At 53.5% G+C, this 15,250-nt stretch overlaps 1 protein-coding gene and 1 pseudogene across 1 annotated transcript; both read right to left on the bottom strand.

Annotated features, from left to right (window-relative positions):
- Window positions 1-231: 231 nt before the first annotated feature.
- Window positions 232-5,830, bottom strand: LOC132434296 (keratin, type II microfibrillar, component 7C-like; annotated as a pseudogene).
- A 1,901-nt stretch (window positions 5,831-7,731) lies between these two features.
- Window positions 7,732-13,210, bottom strand: LOC132433698 (keratin, type II cuticular Hb1). The gene is made up of 9 exons (XM_060024812.1): window positions 12,752-13,210; window positions 11,808-12,016; window positions 10,947-11,007; window positions 10,076-10,171; window positions 9,687-9,851; window positions 9,299-9,424; window positions 8,825-9,045; window positions 8,525-8,556; window positions 7,732-8,277 (listed from the first exon to the last, which is right to left on the bottom strand). The coding sequence occupies exons 1-9, from the start codon at window positions 13,118-13,120 to the stop codon at window positions 8,078-8,080; spliced, it is 1,479 nt and encodes a 492-aa protein (XP_059880795.1). The 5' UTR covers window positions 13,121-13,210; the 3' UTR covers window positions 7,732-8,077.
- Between the last annotated feature and the right edge of the window lie 2,040 nt (window positions 13,211-15,250).

The following is a 15,250-nucleotide window of genomic DNA, read 5'->3' on the forward strand; positions in this document are numbered from 1 at the left end:
ACACTGGAGGGGCCCTGGGACCAATCTGTCCGTTAGAAGCCACAGGCGTCCAAGCCTCCATAGCGGCTACAGTCAGGGTTGACTCTGCCCAGGGCTGGGGGAAACCAGTCATTCAGACTCTTGGGGATGGAGGGGAGCTGCCAGAGCTGCGGGCGAGGAGCTCTCCCTCCCTGGAGGAAGTGAAGAGACAAGCGGGGAGAGAGATGCAGGAGGAGGCAGCAATTGGGCAGGTCAGGCCGGCTGGTTCCTGCAGCCCTTCCAACGCAAGCCCAGGGGCTCTCCGAGCTCTGGGACCCGCCGCCGGAGGCAGGGACGGCTGGCTCGCAGAGCGGTGTATTTACGAAGCAGAAGCCGCCAAGCAAACCACACCAGGTGGCTGCCGCCACCGCTTTGGCCGCAGGGCGAGCACACCGGTGCTCACCCCCAGGTTCCCGCTGCAGCGGGTGCTGCAGACGCTGCCCGTCGCCGGCCGGGAGCCGGACACACAGAGGTCCCTGCAGACGACCCCGCCCCGGGAGCTGCTGACACCTGCAGGGGGCCGGGGAAGGGAGAGAACGGGGCTGAATCGCCTCGCAAGGTCGTCACCAGCGGCTCCTGCCTAAGGGCCAGAGTCCCCCCACCCCCTCTTCTCTTCCTCAGAGCTCCTTCCCTCTATTTCTATTCCCCCTTCCCCCTCAAACAACCTCACACCTGAGCACTTCTTCCAGTAGTCTAACCTCAAGCATCCCCGATAAACTGTCAGCCCAGGCCCTCCCTATAGGCTGAAATAGCTATTTAAGTTATCATAATCATTCACTGCCACATCCCCCTCCTTCCTTTCAGGGTCTTAAACTGTGCCCCCCGTCCCCACCCCCCGGCCCCCGCCTCCTGTCTTTGTAAATAAAACTTTATTGGAAGCCAGCCACACCTATTCCTGAAGTATTGCTATGGCTGTGTCTGCTTTCACATTACAACAAGCTAAGCAGTTGAGCAGAGACTGCGCGACCCGCAAGCCTAAAATATTTACTATTTGGCCCTTTAAGAAAAAGACGGACCACCAGGAGCCCCAAGCTCTTATTTCAGAACCCACAGTATAGATAACTTACAGACATTTACAGCACCAATGCCCTTAAACAACCTTGTGGGGAGAGAAAAGAGTCAAAAATTAGTTGGGGGGAGCAGAACTTGCAAATTCCCTCCTCCAAGTAATCATGATGAAAATTAGATGCAAATAATATGCAAACATGCTCCTAGCTCTAAGCACAGCTTGGAGGATGAAGAGACATCATCCCCACAGATGTGGTCCTCACCCCTGCCCCTCGCCCTCCAGCAGGCGCCTGTAGGTGGCGATCTCGATGTCCAGGCCCAGTTTGGAGTTCATCACCTCCTGGTACTCCTTGAGCAGGCAGGCCATGTCCCGCTCGGCCTTCTGCAGGGCCTCCTCCAGCCCGGCCAGCTTGCAGCGGGCATCATTAAGGGCCGCCTCGCCCTGCTGCTCTGCCTCGGGCATGGCAGCCTCCAGCTTGGAGTTCTGGGGGACAGGGGAGGGTTATTAAGGCTCCTTCTTCTGGATTTAGGGTCAGAGACCAGGTATCCACTGACCATTGACTATCAGAGGAAGAAGGGGCCTTACTCGTTTGTTAGGTCAGGGGTTGCAAATTAGTGCTCTTGGGGAATGTTGGCACAGTGTCCTTAATTTTTGAAATTTAATGTAAAAATCCAAATTCCTGGCTTCTCTTGAAAAGCCAGAGAATCCGGCCACACTGTACCTGCATTTCTGTAGGGCCTGCCTCAGTTGGATCTGATCAGCTCTGCCCGTTTGTTTTGTTTTCCAGTTCACCACACCCTAGTGCCTTCAGTACAGCCTGCTTCACTCACTTACTAACATCTGGGGTCATCTAAGTGTGTGGTCAGTGATCTAGAGCAATGGGCCAGAGAGGTGAAATGGCTTCCCCCAAATCACATGGTGAGCTAGTGGCAGGGCTGGTTGGAGAGCCCAGGTTTCCTGCCTCTCAGACTGGTGCTATTTCCTCTGCCCCATTCTGCCCCTGGGACCATGAGAGCCCTGGTCATTCCGTTCCCCTCCATAGCCCCCCCCCTGCGCCCCCCCATTCAGCGGGGACGGAGAGCGTTCTCCGTGGAGAAGACTTGCCTGAAGTTTGACGTTGCTTCTTCCCCCACACTTTGGCAAGGTGTCTGACTTAAATCTCCCTGCTCGTTGATCTCCTCCTTGGTGCGGCACAGGGTCTCCCCAGGCTGGATCACCGTGGCCTTGATCTCCTCGCATTGGGGGAAAGCACAGATGCTCATGGGACACAGGATATGCCATCACATTGAGCCCCACGGTTTGCGCATCGGCCACCCCATCCTGAGAGCTGCCTGCCCTTCCCTTACCCATCCCACCTAGACAAAGGCCAAAGCCCTTTTAGCATCCCTCCTGCTAATACTTTCAGCTTTTAGCATCCCTGTTCTGGGAAGGGGGCACTGGACCACTCACCTTGCTGCGGTACCAGGACTCAGCCTCGGCCCGGCTGCAGCTGGCCATGTCATCCTACTGAGCCTTGATCTCGGCGACAATGCAGTCCATGTTCAGGTCCCGGCTGTTGTCCATCTTGACGATGACTGAGGTGCCTGAGATGTGGGCGTGGAGGACCTGGAGCTCCTGCGGGGAAGTGGGGGAGTGGTAAGAGCTTCCTGGACCATAGTCCCACTCCCCGAAGCCCTCTTTCTCATGGTGCTTCCCTGTCCCCTGCCCTTGCTTCTTCCACAGCCTCACTGTCTGAAGCCCCAGTACAAAGGTGACATCTCCCCTTCGACCCTGGAACCTCTCAGTGCTCCTCAGGACCAACGTCCCAAGGCTGAGAGGAGCCCAGCTCGGAGGCTTACTGCCTGATTTCAGTCAGGGCCTCTGAAATCAGGCAGCAACTTACAATTTGTGCCTGATGTGTGAATATACAATTTGTGATAATTATCACCACAGTAGCCAGGGCAACAGCTTGTTTGGGTTTGGCAGATAAGACAAGAAGCTATACTTTTTCATCTTCTGACAGTAAACCTGCCTCGGGTCCCTCGACTCTGCCCTGTGCTCCCCTCACCAGGGGTTTCAGAAGCCAAGTGGTGGAAAGTCCTTTCCAATGTCCAAATACCATCCTCCTTGCTGCCCCACTGCTCTGTGGCCCCTCACCTCTTTAAACAGCTGCTGCAGGAAGTTGATCTCCTGGGTCAGGGCCTCTGCATTGGCCTCCAGGTCTGACTTTTGCAGGTAGCCGCAGTCCATAACCTAAAGGGAGAGGGTGGCACAGGAGTCTCACTGGGGAGACAGCACAGAGCTCTCCCCACCAGGGAGGGGCACCCCATCAGGCTGGGCACACTCCCTGGGCCCTCTTTAGCTGTTCATTCCAGTGCCTGGTGTCATGGTATTGATGAAGTCCTTTACTCAGTTCAAGGGGTCAGAAGCAGGTCTGGGTAAGGGAGGGGGTCCTGAGGTTTCCAGGCATTTCCTCTGGTACCCACTAGGATGATCGCTCTAGAATGCACAGCTTGCACTATTGTGAAACTTAGGATCTGGTGTAAATGGCTGTTTTTTTTTTTTTTTTTTGCGGTATGCAGGCCTCTCACTGTTGTGGCCTTTCCCGTTGCAGAGCACAGGCTCCGGACGCGCAGGCTCAGCGGCCATGGCTCACGGGCCCAGCCGCTCCGCGGCATGTGGGATCTTCCCGGACCAGGGCACGAACCCGTGTCCCCTGCATCGGCAGGCGGACTCTCAACCACTGTGCCACCAGGGAAGCCCTATAAAATATATTCCTTATTTTGAGTTGTGGTTATAAAAAAAAGTTTGACAGCCAATACCCTGAAGAACCTCTTGCCAAAGTACACCAGCAAGTATGTACCCCAAAGTTCGGGGCAGCATTGTTTGTTATAACCAAAAAAAAAAAAAGCACACGTATGTATACCCCTAGGAGAATGGAGAATAATTATACACTGGAATACTCTACAGCACTGAAAAATAAAGAAAGCTACATGCATCAAAATGGATGGATCTCACAAATAGAATGTTGAGGGGGGAAAAGCAAGTCATAGGAGCGAACATGTAATTCTATTTATAGAAAGCTTAAAGGCAGGCAAAACTAAACAATTGCTTAGGGATTCATACTCATATGATGCAACAATAAAGAAAATCAAAGGAGTGCTTAACACAAAAACCCAAGATAGTGGTTACCTTGGAGATTGGATGGGGTCAGAGGGGGAGGATGCTGTGCTCAGGAAGGGTCCCACAGGGGGCTCTGAAGGTACTGCTGGGTACACAAGGATTTGTTTTTATTACTGTTGCTATTTAAATCATTAAACGTATGTTGTATATACTCTTGCACGTATGAGAAATTTATAAAACAAAAGAAAATGCTGATCAACTTGTGTTCTCTGATCCCTGTTACTCCTTCAGTTTAGAGTCTTGTCTTACCCCAGATTTCTTACCTAGTCGTGGAAATGGAATCCCCAGCCTCAGTCTCTCTGCCTCCTATCTGTCTTCCACGCTGCTGCCAGACAGGCCTTCCAAATTGCATCATACACCATGCTGCTGGCCTGCTCAAGCACCTTCTGTGGCTCCCATCGCCCACTCCATAAGCCTGAAGTCCTCAGCTCCACACGTTTCCCCCACTTGAAGCACCTTTCCTTCCCCCTCCCCCTCCCCCTCCACCCCTTTCCTTCAAGTCCCTTTCCAGCCCAGAGACCACCACGTTCCCATCTGGGTTCACAGGATGGCTGCTTCCACACCCCCGTCAGAACTCTGCAGTTGTAACAAGATGAGCTCACAAAGCCCCCAGGAAGGAGAGGTGAGCATTCTGGAAGCTCTTTGGGCTAGAGCTGAGGTTCAGTGCCCAGGGAAGGCTTGGAGGAGGTGACAGCTCTGTTCATCATGGTGAGACTTGTCCACACGGCTCATTAGCTCACACAGGATGAGACGTCTTGGACTCCAGATCTGTTGGACCCAGCCAGGCACAAGCTTGTCTGCTGTGTCTTTTTCTTTTGGGAATGAGAGCAGGAAAGTGTAGGCAGTAGGAATAGGGCAGAGATTGGTGGGAGATGGAGTTTTGCGGTCTCTTTATATCCATTCCCCCCCCCACCCCATCTGCCTTGGAAGGAAATTTGCAGTGGGCTGGCGTGAACAGTTCCTATTCTCTGGGTTGAAGGGTGTGTGTGACTTTATCTGTCCCTCAGGGTATAGAGCAACATGCATGGACTTAAGATGAAGCCTGGCTTAGCCATTGACCGGCAGGGTCACTCACGTCCCTCTGGGTCCCTCTGCCTTGCACAGTGGATGAGCAGCAGCTTTTGCCAAGGAAAGGTAATGGAGAGAGTAACATCTACGTGGCCTACTTTACAGGTGGTCATGAGCCCCAGTGAGGTGGTGGAGGCATCGTGAAAGCGTCGGTCCCTGTGCCCGGCTGGTTGTGTGTTGGCGTGTGCAGACAGGATGCGGGAAGGGAAAAGGCCCACTGATTTTGTCCCTTGTAGTCCAGTAGTGTTGTCCCAGAGTGGCCTTGGGTTTGGGGAAGGAGCTGGAATCTGGATCTCCTGTCACTGATTAATAGCCTTCATCAAGTTAGGGAAGTTTCCTCATATTCTTAGCCTTTAAAAAGTATTTTTAGAATTAGAAATTATTGTTGAGTTTTATTAAATGCCTTTTGTATTCATTTCGATGATCCTATGTAGCGAAGGAAGATAATTGATCTCCTAGAGTTAACTACCCTTATTCCTGGGATCAACCCTGTGTGATCTCAGTTCAAAGACTCAACAGACTGCCGCCCTGCGTTGTTGCCCTTTGTGGCTGAGTTCACGCTACCTTTGGCATCTCCAGGCCTGGTGGCTCACCCACCACTGTGCCAGCCAAGTGCATTTCATTCTCTCAGCAACCTTTGGGGTTAGGAAAGATGATCATCCCCATCTTACAGATGGAGAGATGGAGGCCCAGAGGAGTTAAATGCTCGGTCTTCCTGGCCTCAGTCGAGTACCCTTGCTGCTCTCCTCATCTCCCTGATCCTCTCCCATGCTTGGCTGCCCCGACTCCACAATGTGAGGAGATAAAGATAACGGTGCAGAAACACAGCAGAGCTTGCGCCACAGCAAGGAGGAGCTGAACAGGCTTAACTAGGCCATCCAGTGGCCGACAGTGGAGGTGAACAGCACCAAGAGCCAGGTGAGGGGTGGGATTGGGGGCAGCTGGGTGGTGATGGTGGAAGGGCATTGACTATTTAGGACAACTAGGTCTTCACACGGTCTGGACTCCAGACAAGGCCTGCTTCTGAGCTGTGTGGTGTCACAGCACAGAGGGCTGGTTAGAACAGTTGCATATTCTGGAACTCTCTGAGGGCTCTGTCCTCAGAATTCCATTGGAGGGTGGAGGGGACACATTGGTTGCCAGGAGACCTGGAATTAATCCTATCTTTTAAAAGAGCCAGTGTCTTTTCAGACCGCTCACTTCTGATCTCTCAATATTATCAATTTATTTCTATCACACTTAGAGGTGGGGATGGGCACTTCCATTTCTGCTATAGTTTCCTGGGCCCGGCACTGGAAGTTTAGAGATTCACTCTGCTGTACAGATGTATGTTCAGGGACTTGCCTTGGCCTATAGTGAAGCTGAGGGGCCATCTCTCCACTCCCACCAGCACTTGTAATATCTTCATCAGTGTGGCGGGGATGGTTTCCTGCGTGAAGGAGCTTGATGGCCTGGAAGACGTGGGGTTTTCTTTCTGTGCTTGCGATCTCTGATCATATAAGTGTAATGAGAGGCTGCCCATGGCCCTGATCCCAGGAGGGATTTCTACTTTGTATTCTGCAAAAGAATACTACTGATGATAAATGCATATTGTGATTATTTCGTGGTAGGCACTAAGTATTTTATATATACGAAATTCCTTAATCCTCCCAACAAGCCTAGGAGGTAAAAGAAAAATGCTCTTTTTCTCATTTTCACTTTAGACATATAGAAACGGAGGCACAGAGAGGGTAAGTAAATGGCCCGAAGTCACTCAGCTAGGAACAGAGTTCAGTTTTGGACCCATGCAGTTTGGCTCCAGGGTCTGTGTGCTCACCTCTACACCACATCATCTTCTTGCCACGTGCTGTTTTCTAGCTTTGAGGCAATTTATCAGCTATGGAAGGTCTCCAAACCCCAAAAGGACTCCATTAAAAAAAGACAGCCATGTCAAAGGCTTTTTGAAAGTTTAAGTCATCTTCATGTATTCACCCCTTAAAGAATTCTTGTAAGTTACTCAGGCTTGAGTCTTCCCCACCAAACAGGAGTGATGTTTCCTTAAGCTTTGAGTGACTGGTGCATCTACCCATAGGTTTACAGATGTGCACAGATATGTTCTCTGGGAGGCAGCTGTGGTTTAGTGAAATGAGCACTAAACATGCTCACGGGGTTCAAACCCCAGCTGTGCCACTGAACTCAGGGTGGGACCTTGCCCTGGCTACCGCGGGTCCCTGAGCTCTGCAAGAGATACTGTGAAGGTGGTATGGATAAAATTACAGGATGGAGCGGCGCAGCACAATCCTCGGCTAAATCTGAGAGTGCTGTGAGCCCAGAGACAAAAGACTGTAGTGGAGACCCCAGATCTAGGGCTTTTCTGCTCCATGTGACTTTGGGGACCCTCCCAAACCTCGACCCCTGAGGAAGATAGCAGAAGTGCAGACAAGGCCCAGCGTTGGCTATATTGATTTATTGGAAGCACAGATCAAGGAGAGGAACACGGCAGAGAAGGAAGGGGTGATGCTGGGACAGAGTGGGAGCGTTGGCTATTGGCCCCATAGCAGCCCAGGTCCTAATCCTGGTCCCCCCTGCCCCGGAGTCCCCTTCCTGTGGTGGCCAAAGAGACTTCTTTCTAGGGTAGCCTTTCCCAGCGTGGGCGGCAGAGCCCGGGAAGAGGGGATCACACACAGGCTTGAGATGTTAGGAGTGGGAGGGACCTTTCAAAGAGCCAGCGAAGTAGCCTAGGGCTTGCTCCGCCCAGAGGTGGGCGGGGCGGGGCCAGGCAAGGCGGGCCCTGCCGGGCTGCGCGGAAGGGTTGCCCGGCGCGGGCCTGAGTTGGGGCGCTTAACATTTGCGGCAGCTGCTGGCGCGGGAGCCCACGCCGCAAGACGTGACGGAGCTGCAGGGGCCGTAGGGCCCACACAGGCCGGTGCTCACCGCCAGGTTCCCGCTGCAGGGGACGCTGCAGACGCTGCCAGTCACCGGCCGGGAGCCGGACACGCAGAGGTCCCCGCAGACGACCCCGCCCCGGGAGCTGCTGACACCTGCGAACCCCAAAGGCTTAGTCAAAATTCTGGGGGGCCAAGTCTCCCGCATCCCCGACGATGCACCTCTCCAAGCATCTTTACTTAACAACTCTAGTCCCAACGAAGTGGTCCTTGCTTCTTGTCTAACCCAAATCCCTCCTCCTGTGATGCCAGCCCACTCTTATATTTAGGTCCAGTGGAACTCCTCCTTCCATCCCTTACAGGAAGAGAGTAAATTCATCCACACAGGGCCTAGGTTACTCACAGACATTCACGGCCCCAACGCCTTCACACAGTCTGAGAGGGAAGAGGAAAAAAGCAACATTAGCGACTGAGCCAGAGTTGCCGACAGAGCTCTACAAATTCCTGGGGTGGGGTTCACAAGTGGTCAGGAAGGAGGGGGCAGAGGGTCAAAAGTAATAGTCCTCACAAACCGCCCCCCACCCCAAAGTGATAAATGATAGGTTTGTCCCAGATCCCTGGCCATTGCTCGGCCAGGATCAAGGGTGTGCTTGTGGAAAGGGTGGGAATGGGCAGCTCAGGGCCAGGCTGGGATGGGCCCCACCTGTGCTCCTCGCCCTCCAGCAGGCGCCTGTAGGTGGCGATCTCGATGTCCAGGCCCAGCTTGGAGTTCATCACCTCCTGGTACTCCTTGAGCAGGCAGGCCATGTCCCGCTTGGCCTTCTGCAGGGCCTCCTCCAGCCCGGCCAGCTTGCAGCGGGCATCATTAAGGGCCACCTTGCCCTGCTGCTCCGCCTGGGTCACAGTGGCCTCCAACTTGGAGTTCTAAAGGCCCAGAAGAGAACAAGGTGAGTTATGGTCCCTGGGTCTCTGTGTCCACTTCATGGACACATCCAGTCTCTCCTGGCCAGCTGGGATCACCCCAGGAACAGGTCTCTCCTCTTCATCACCTGGGTTTCCTTAAGTGACCACAACCTGGGACTCAGGTCATGCAGATGGGCTGGAGAATGAATGGTGAGATCCAGTTGGGTGCACACACTGCCTGTGGCACCCTGGGTGGGCCTCAAACGACCCCTACCTGGCACTTGGCATTCTTGACCTCGGCCGTCAGCCTCTGGATCACGCGGTTCAGCTCGTTGATCTCCTCCTTGGCACGGCGCAGGGTCTCCCCATGCCGGAGCACCGTGGCCTTCATCTCCTCACACTGGAGGGAAGCAGAGAGGCTCATGAAACTCAGGATGGGACATCCCACCCACTCAGGACACCACAGATGATTTGCAGATTGTACAGTACTCAGCCTGTGCAACCATACGTGGCAGCCACGTCCTGCTACTATAACCTGAGAGGGGTCTGCACTTCTTTCACCACCTCTAGGAATCAGAGTCCCCAGGCAAAAGAAGCCTTGTTAATATATACCACCCATCCCTCCCACCATGTCTAGGAGGCAGGTGCCCTGAGACACTCACGTTGCTGCGGTACCAGCTCTCAGCCTCGGCCCGACTGCGGCCGGCAATGTCGTCATAGTTCGCCTTGATCTCGGCCACAATGCTGTCCATATTCAGGTCCCGGCTGTTGTCCATCTTGATGATGACCGAGGCGTCTGAGATGTGAGTGTGGAGAACTCGGATCTCCTGCAGATGGTGGGGTGGGAGGATGCGTGTGGTTTATACCATCCCCTCCCTCACCACAGTGTGTACCCAACCTTCTCAGCCCTCCTTGGTCTCTAGCCCCCGCCCTCTCTGACAGACTCACGGACTGCAGCTCCTGCCCCAATCCCTGTCCCACTCTGATCCCAGACCAACGCCCTCTCTTCCAGGCCAGCTGCTGGTTTTCTGCCTGGACCACAGCCCCTCACCTCCTCATACAGTCGCCGCAGGAAGTCGATCTCCTGAATCAGGGCCTCTGAGTTGGCCTCCAGGTCTGACTTGCAGAGGTAGGCGCAGTCCACATCCTGGGAAGGTGGGGAATCTTTGAGTTCAGAGGACCTCTGGTGATCACCACCCCACACTCCTCTCTCCCTTCACCCATTACATGGAGGTGAGGGGGAAAGGATTCCCAGTGCTACTGTTCCCATGCCATCTCCGTACCCTCTGCCCTTCCCCAGAGGCACCTCACAACCTCCTCCCCTTCTAAGAACAAACGCCTCGTGCCTTGGAGATGGGTCACCAGCCTTTCACTCCTCCTACCTGAGACCTCTTACCTCCCAGCTCTCCTTCTTACCCTCCCCTGTACCAGGAAGCCTGCCAGACTGGCTCCCTCACTCAGCCACCTTGACACTTCCCTGTCCCCCAGCAGTCCTCCAAGACTCCACCTGGCCTCTCCTGGCTCTGCTCCATCCTCCCCGAGATCCTGAGACTGTGCCCCTCTTCCTAATCAGACTTCCTGCAGCACTAGACAGGACACCGTCCCTCAACCCCGAGACTGGAGCTGCCATGCCTCCATGGGACCCCAGCCACATACCACCACCTCTGGAGCAGCACAGAACGTCCAGAGCTCAACTCAGCCATCCCGCTGCTTCAGGGCAGGGTGCTGGTGGATACTCCAAGGTTAGTGCCCTTCTCAGAGCCCTACATGGGCCTTTCATGACCTAATCTCTGGGAATTTCCCATTCTGACTTGGCGAGGTCGCTGCACCCCGCACTGAGGTTGAGACCATGGGTCTCCCCAGCAAGAGTCTGTCATTCTGAGATCCCTCGTGTCTCTGCTTCCCGATCCCACGTGACTCACCTTCTTCAGAGCCACAAACTCGTTCTCCGCTGTCACTCTCAGAGCGACTTCCGCCTCGTACCTGAGGCAGAAGAGGGCAGAAAGGGAGGTCATGGCAGGGCAGGTCTCCCCAGAACCCCCTCCACTTCATACCAGTGAAGGAGGCAATGTTAGGGACCTGCCAACACAGTCCGCCCCCTGGCAGCCCTGCTGGGGTCCGCTGTGGTTGGATTTGGGATGTGTTTGTGATTCTCTCTCTACTTTGCATTGAGGGGTCCAGGGGGCCACTCTTCTGGGACCTCACAGCCCTGTTCCCAAAGCTGCTCTGAGGTCCTGTCTGGAGAATAAGGACTCAACACCAGCCCCATGCTAGGAGTGGACAGCAGCACATGTGGGGCACTGCAGCCTCCGCTCTCCTGGGTGTCCATCCTAGCTCAGCTGTGGGAGGGCCCATGAGTCCCAGAGGCCCTCAGCACTCTGCACCCTAGACGGTGGGACACCAGCAGCCCCAGGACCTGGCAGCCCTGAGTGACACTGGGACTCATATCACGTCCAGGTGCTACAGGTGGGAGCCTGAGAGGCCGGGAGGAGATGGCTTGGGAGACTGCAGAAGCCCCCTCCCCACAGACCGCAGGGCACAGCTGCTGGGTGATCAGTCTCCAGGAAGTGAAGGCTGAAGGAGCAGAGAGAGACCTCCTGGGGAATCACGGCCCTACTCTTAGGCATCTGATCGATGACTGCCTGATGTGAAGATCCTGCTGCCCAGCGCCCACCTGCCCTGCAAGGGCACTGGCCCTTCTTGGAAAGTCTTCTCCAGTCTCATCCAGTAGGCTTTAACTCAAGTCCATCCCTGTGCCCAACATCATCCCTGACCGCACTCACTTCTGCTTGTAGCCCTCCAGCACCTCCTGCATGTGGCTGAGCTCCGAGGCCAGCCTCCCGCTGTCGGCCTCCACGCACTCAGCCTCCCTCCTCAGCGTCTGGATGTAGGCCTGGAACAGGGGCTCCAGGTTGCTCTCGCAGCACTGGCGGTTCTGGTAGAACTGCCACTTGGTCTCCAGCAGCTTGTTCTGCTGCTCCAGGAAGCGCACCTGCCATTTGGGGTGGGAGGACGGGTCAGATGGCTCCCACTGCCCCAAAGCCTACTTGGGGCATGTGGGGATGGGGGAGGGCGCTGATTGCTTTAAGGTAAACTCCCAAACCAGGAGCTCAGCAGAGATTACACAGGGCGCTGTGGAAGACAAGGCAACTTCTGGATTTTGGGATTGGGATTTATGTTTGGATTTTCCAAGTTAGGGGTTAGAGCAAGGGGCTGGGAACGACCAGTCCCTGCTCAGGTGAACTGAGTTATCCTGACGTGCTGAGCCTAGGTGGCATGTGGTCAGGAGCCAAGTAGAGGTCTTTTTGCCTCTGACTCCCCCATCAGTGCCCAGCCTGAATTGAGCATGGGTGGGGTCAGGAAAGGTGTGATCAAGGACACCCACCCCAAGGCTGACCTGTGGTCCTCTTCCTATATCTTATGTGCATTTCTTGTGTCTTGTTTGCATGTATGGCCTTCTTCCTCCGACATGCGGTTCCCAACCTGTCCTTGTCTGTCTGTGGGGACCCTGCCTGTCTGGACAGAGGTTGTGTATAATAACAATTGCCTCATCAGGAGCCCCTGCTCTAGACTCATCTCTCTGATCTTTCTGTGCCCTGGATATGTGTCCGTCTCCTCCATCAGACTCGGGGCTCACCTGGGCCACATCTCTCCTGCCCCCCGACTACCCCTTCAGTGCCTGCCCAGGAAGGGAGGGTTCAGGAAGGGTGCGATCAAGGACACCCACCTTGTCGATGAAGGCAGCGAACCTGTTGTTGAGACACTTGATCTGCTCCTTCTCCTCGTGCTTCACACACTGCACATTGGGGTCGATCTCCAGGTTGAGGGGCGCGAGGAGGCTCTCATTGACCGACACGGTGGTGATGCAGGGCGGGCTGGGGCCGCACACGCCGCCAGAGCGGTACCCGAAGCTGCGGCCGCAGGAGCCGGTGCGGAAGCCCTCGCAGAGGCTGCGGCTGCCAAAGCCCCCGGTGAGGCCGCGGTAGCAGGAGATGCCGCGGTAGGGGGCGGCCGTGATGCTGCAGCGGCTGGGGCGGGTCCCGCAGGCTGAGAAGCAGCTGAAGGCGCGGCCGCCGAATCCTGATCCGTAGGTCATGATGCTTCTGGAAGTTTGGCTTGCGTTGTACAGGATGGGAGAGCTGGAGTCTTGTGGGAACTCTAATGTCCTCCTCTAGGAGCCTGGGTCCTATTTATGCTCGGGTAGGAAGTGCTTGGCTATGCAGATGGGGTTTTGCAATTTGTGCTTTATGGGCTTGGGTGGCTAGCTGGGTCCAACGCCTCTCTAGAATGTGCTTTAATAGTGGAGTGGCCCGCACCCTCCTCTGAGTAAAGAATGCCAACCCCTGGGCTGTAGGGGAACTCAGCATGTTTCATCTTCAAAGTGCCTCGACAGCAGGGCACGCACACATCTGAGAGTACTGGAGAGAGAAGGGCAGGGCAGGGGAGGGGAGAATGGGGCCAAGAAAAGGGGAGGAGAAGGGAAGCCAGATGGGGCAGACGCAGGCAAACTGTATGTGTGTAGGGTGTGAGTGGGGGACCCAGGAAAGACTGCGATATTTATGAATAACTTCTAGAAGTTTCCATCCCAGTAGTGGCCAAGGCCCTACTATAACATAAAGCTGTATTTCCCCCATCTGCAGAAAGTCCAGTTGGCTGCTGAAATACACCTGACTTCCTGTCATGGCAGCAGCCAGCAGATTATTAAATATTTGTGTTTTATGTCTTCTTCCACTTTTATTATGAGAGTTTTCAAACATATAGATAAGTTGAAGGAATAGTACCTGTGTAACAAACACCCTGATGTGTTCCACCCAGGTACCCAGATTCAAGAGTTTTTAACATTGTGCCGTATCTGCTTTCACATTTGCCCAATTATTTGACGATTACAGAAAGCATAACACGGAGCCCTTAAATACTTAGGCATATGCATTTCTTAAGAATAAGGACAGTACCATTTTCACATGCAAGAAAAAGAACGATAATTCCAAAGAATCATTTACTATCCATTCCATATTAAAATTTCCCAATTGCCCTAATAATTTTTAAAAATAGGTTTTCTTGATTTAACTTATCGCTCTATCTCTTGTATTTTCTGTACACTGAAAATTAACTCTTGAGCTAGGCTGGTCAGTATGGTAGCCAATAGACACAGGTGGTTATTTAAATTCGTTGAAATTAAATAAATTCAAAATCTAGTCCCTCAATTACATGCCACACATGACTACTGGCTACCTTATTGAACAGCACAGCTACAGAACAGTTCCACCATCACACCAGCTTCTATTAGATAGTGCTGGTCTGGAGGCTTGACTGGGTTTAACTGAAACATTTTTGGGCAGAATACGTCATAACTGATGCTTTATAACTCTTACTGTATCACCCCAGGAAGCACAAAATGTCAGGTTGTCCTGTTACTGGTGATGCTAAATCGGGTCACTTGAGTACATTTTCCCCTTTACAATTAGAAAGAATTCCATAGGGCAACATAGGTCCTACTTTCTTTTTATTGGCCACCTACTATGTGACCATCATTATATGCCATAAATGATCTCTAATTCTCACATCAACCCTATGAAGTATGTATCATTATCCCCATTTTACAGATGAGGAAACTGAGGCTCAGAGAGGTTAAATAACTCAACCAAAGTCTCCCATCTATTTTTTTTTAAAGATTTTTTTAATGTGGACCATTTTTAAAGTCGTTATTGAATTTGTTACAATATTGCTTCTGTTTTTTTAAAAAATATATATATTTATTTATTTATCTATTTTTGGCTGTGTTGGGTCCTTGTTGCTGTGCACGGGCTTTCTCTAGTTGCGACGGGTGGAGGCTACTCTTCGTTGCGGTGCTCAGGCTTCTCATTGCGGTGGCTTCTTTTGTTACGGAGCAAGGGCTCTAGGCACAGGGGCTTCAGTAGTTGTGGCACGCAGACTCAGTAGTTGTGGCTCGCTGGCTCTAGAGTGCAGGCTCAGTAGTTGCGGCGCATGGGCTTAGTTGCTCTGCGGCCTGTGGGATCTTCCCGGACCACCCCAAATCGAATCACATCAAAAGGATACAACTACTGCTAGTGTTGGAGGGCCTTCTGCAGAGGTGGGGGGTGGCTGTGGCTCACCGGGGGAACAAGGACACTGACAGCAGAAGTTCTGGGAAGTACTCCTTGGTGTGAGCCCTCCCAGAGTCTGCCATTAGCCCCACCAAAGAGCCGGGTAGGCTCCAGTCACCCAT

The sequence above is a fragment of the Delphinus delphis genome, chromosome 11, assembly GCF_949987515.2.
Source record: "Delphinus delphis chromosome 11, mDelDel1.2, whole genome shotgun sequence".
In the NCBI taxonomy this organism is placed as follows: Eukaryota; Metazoa; Chordata; class Mammalia; order Artiodactyla; family Delphinidae; genus Delphinus; species Delphinus delphis.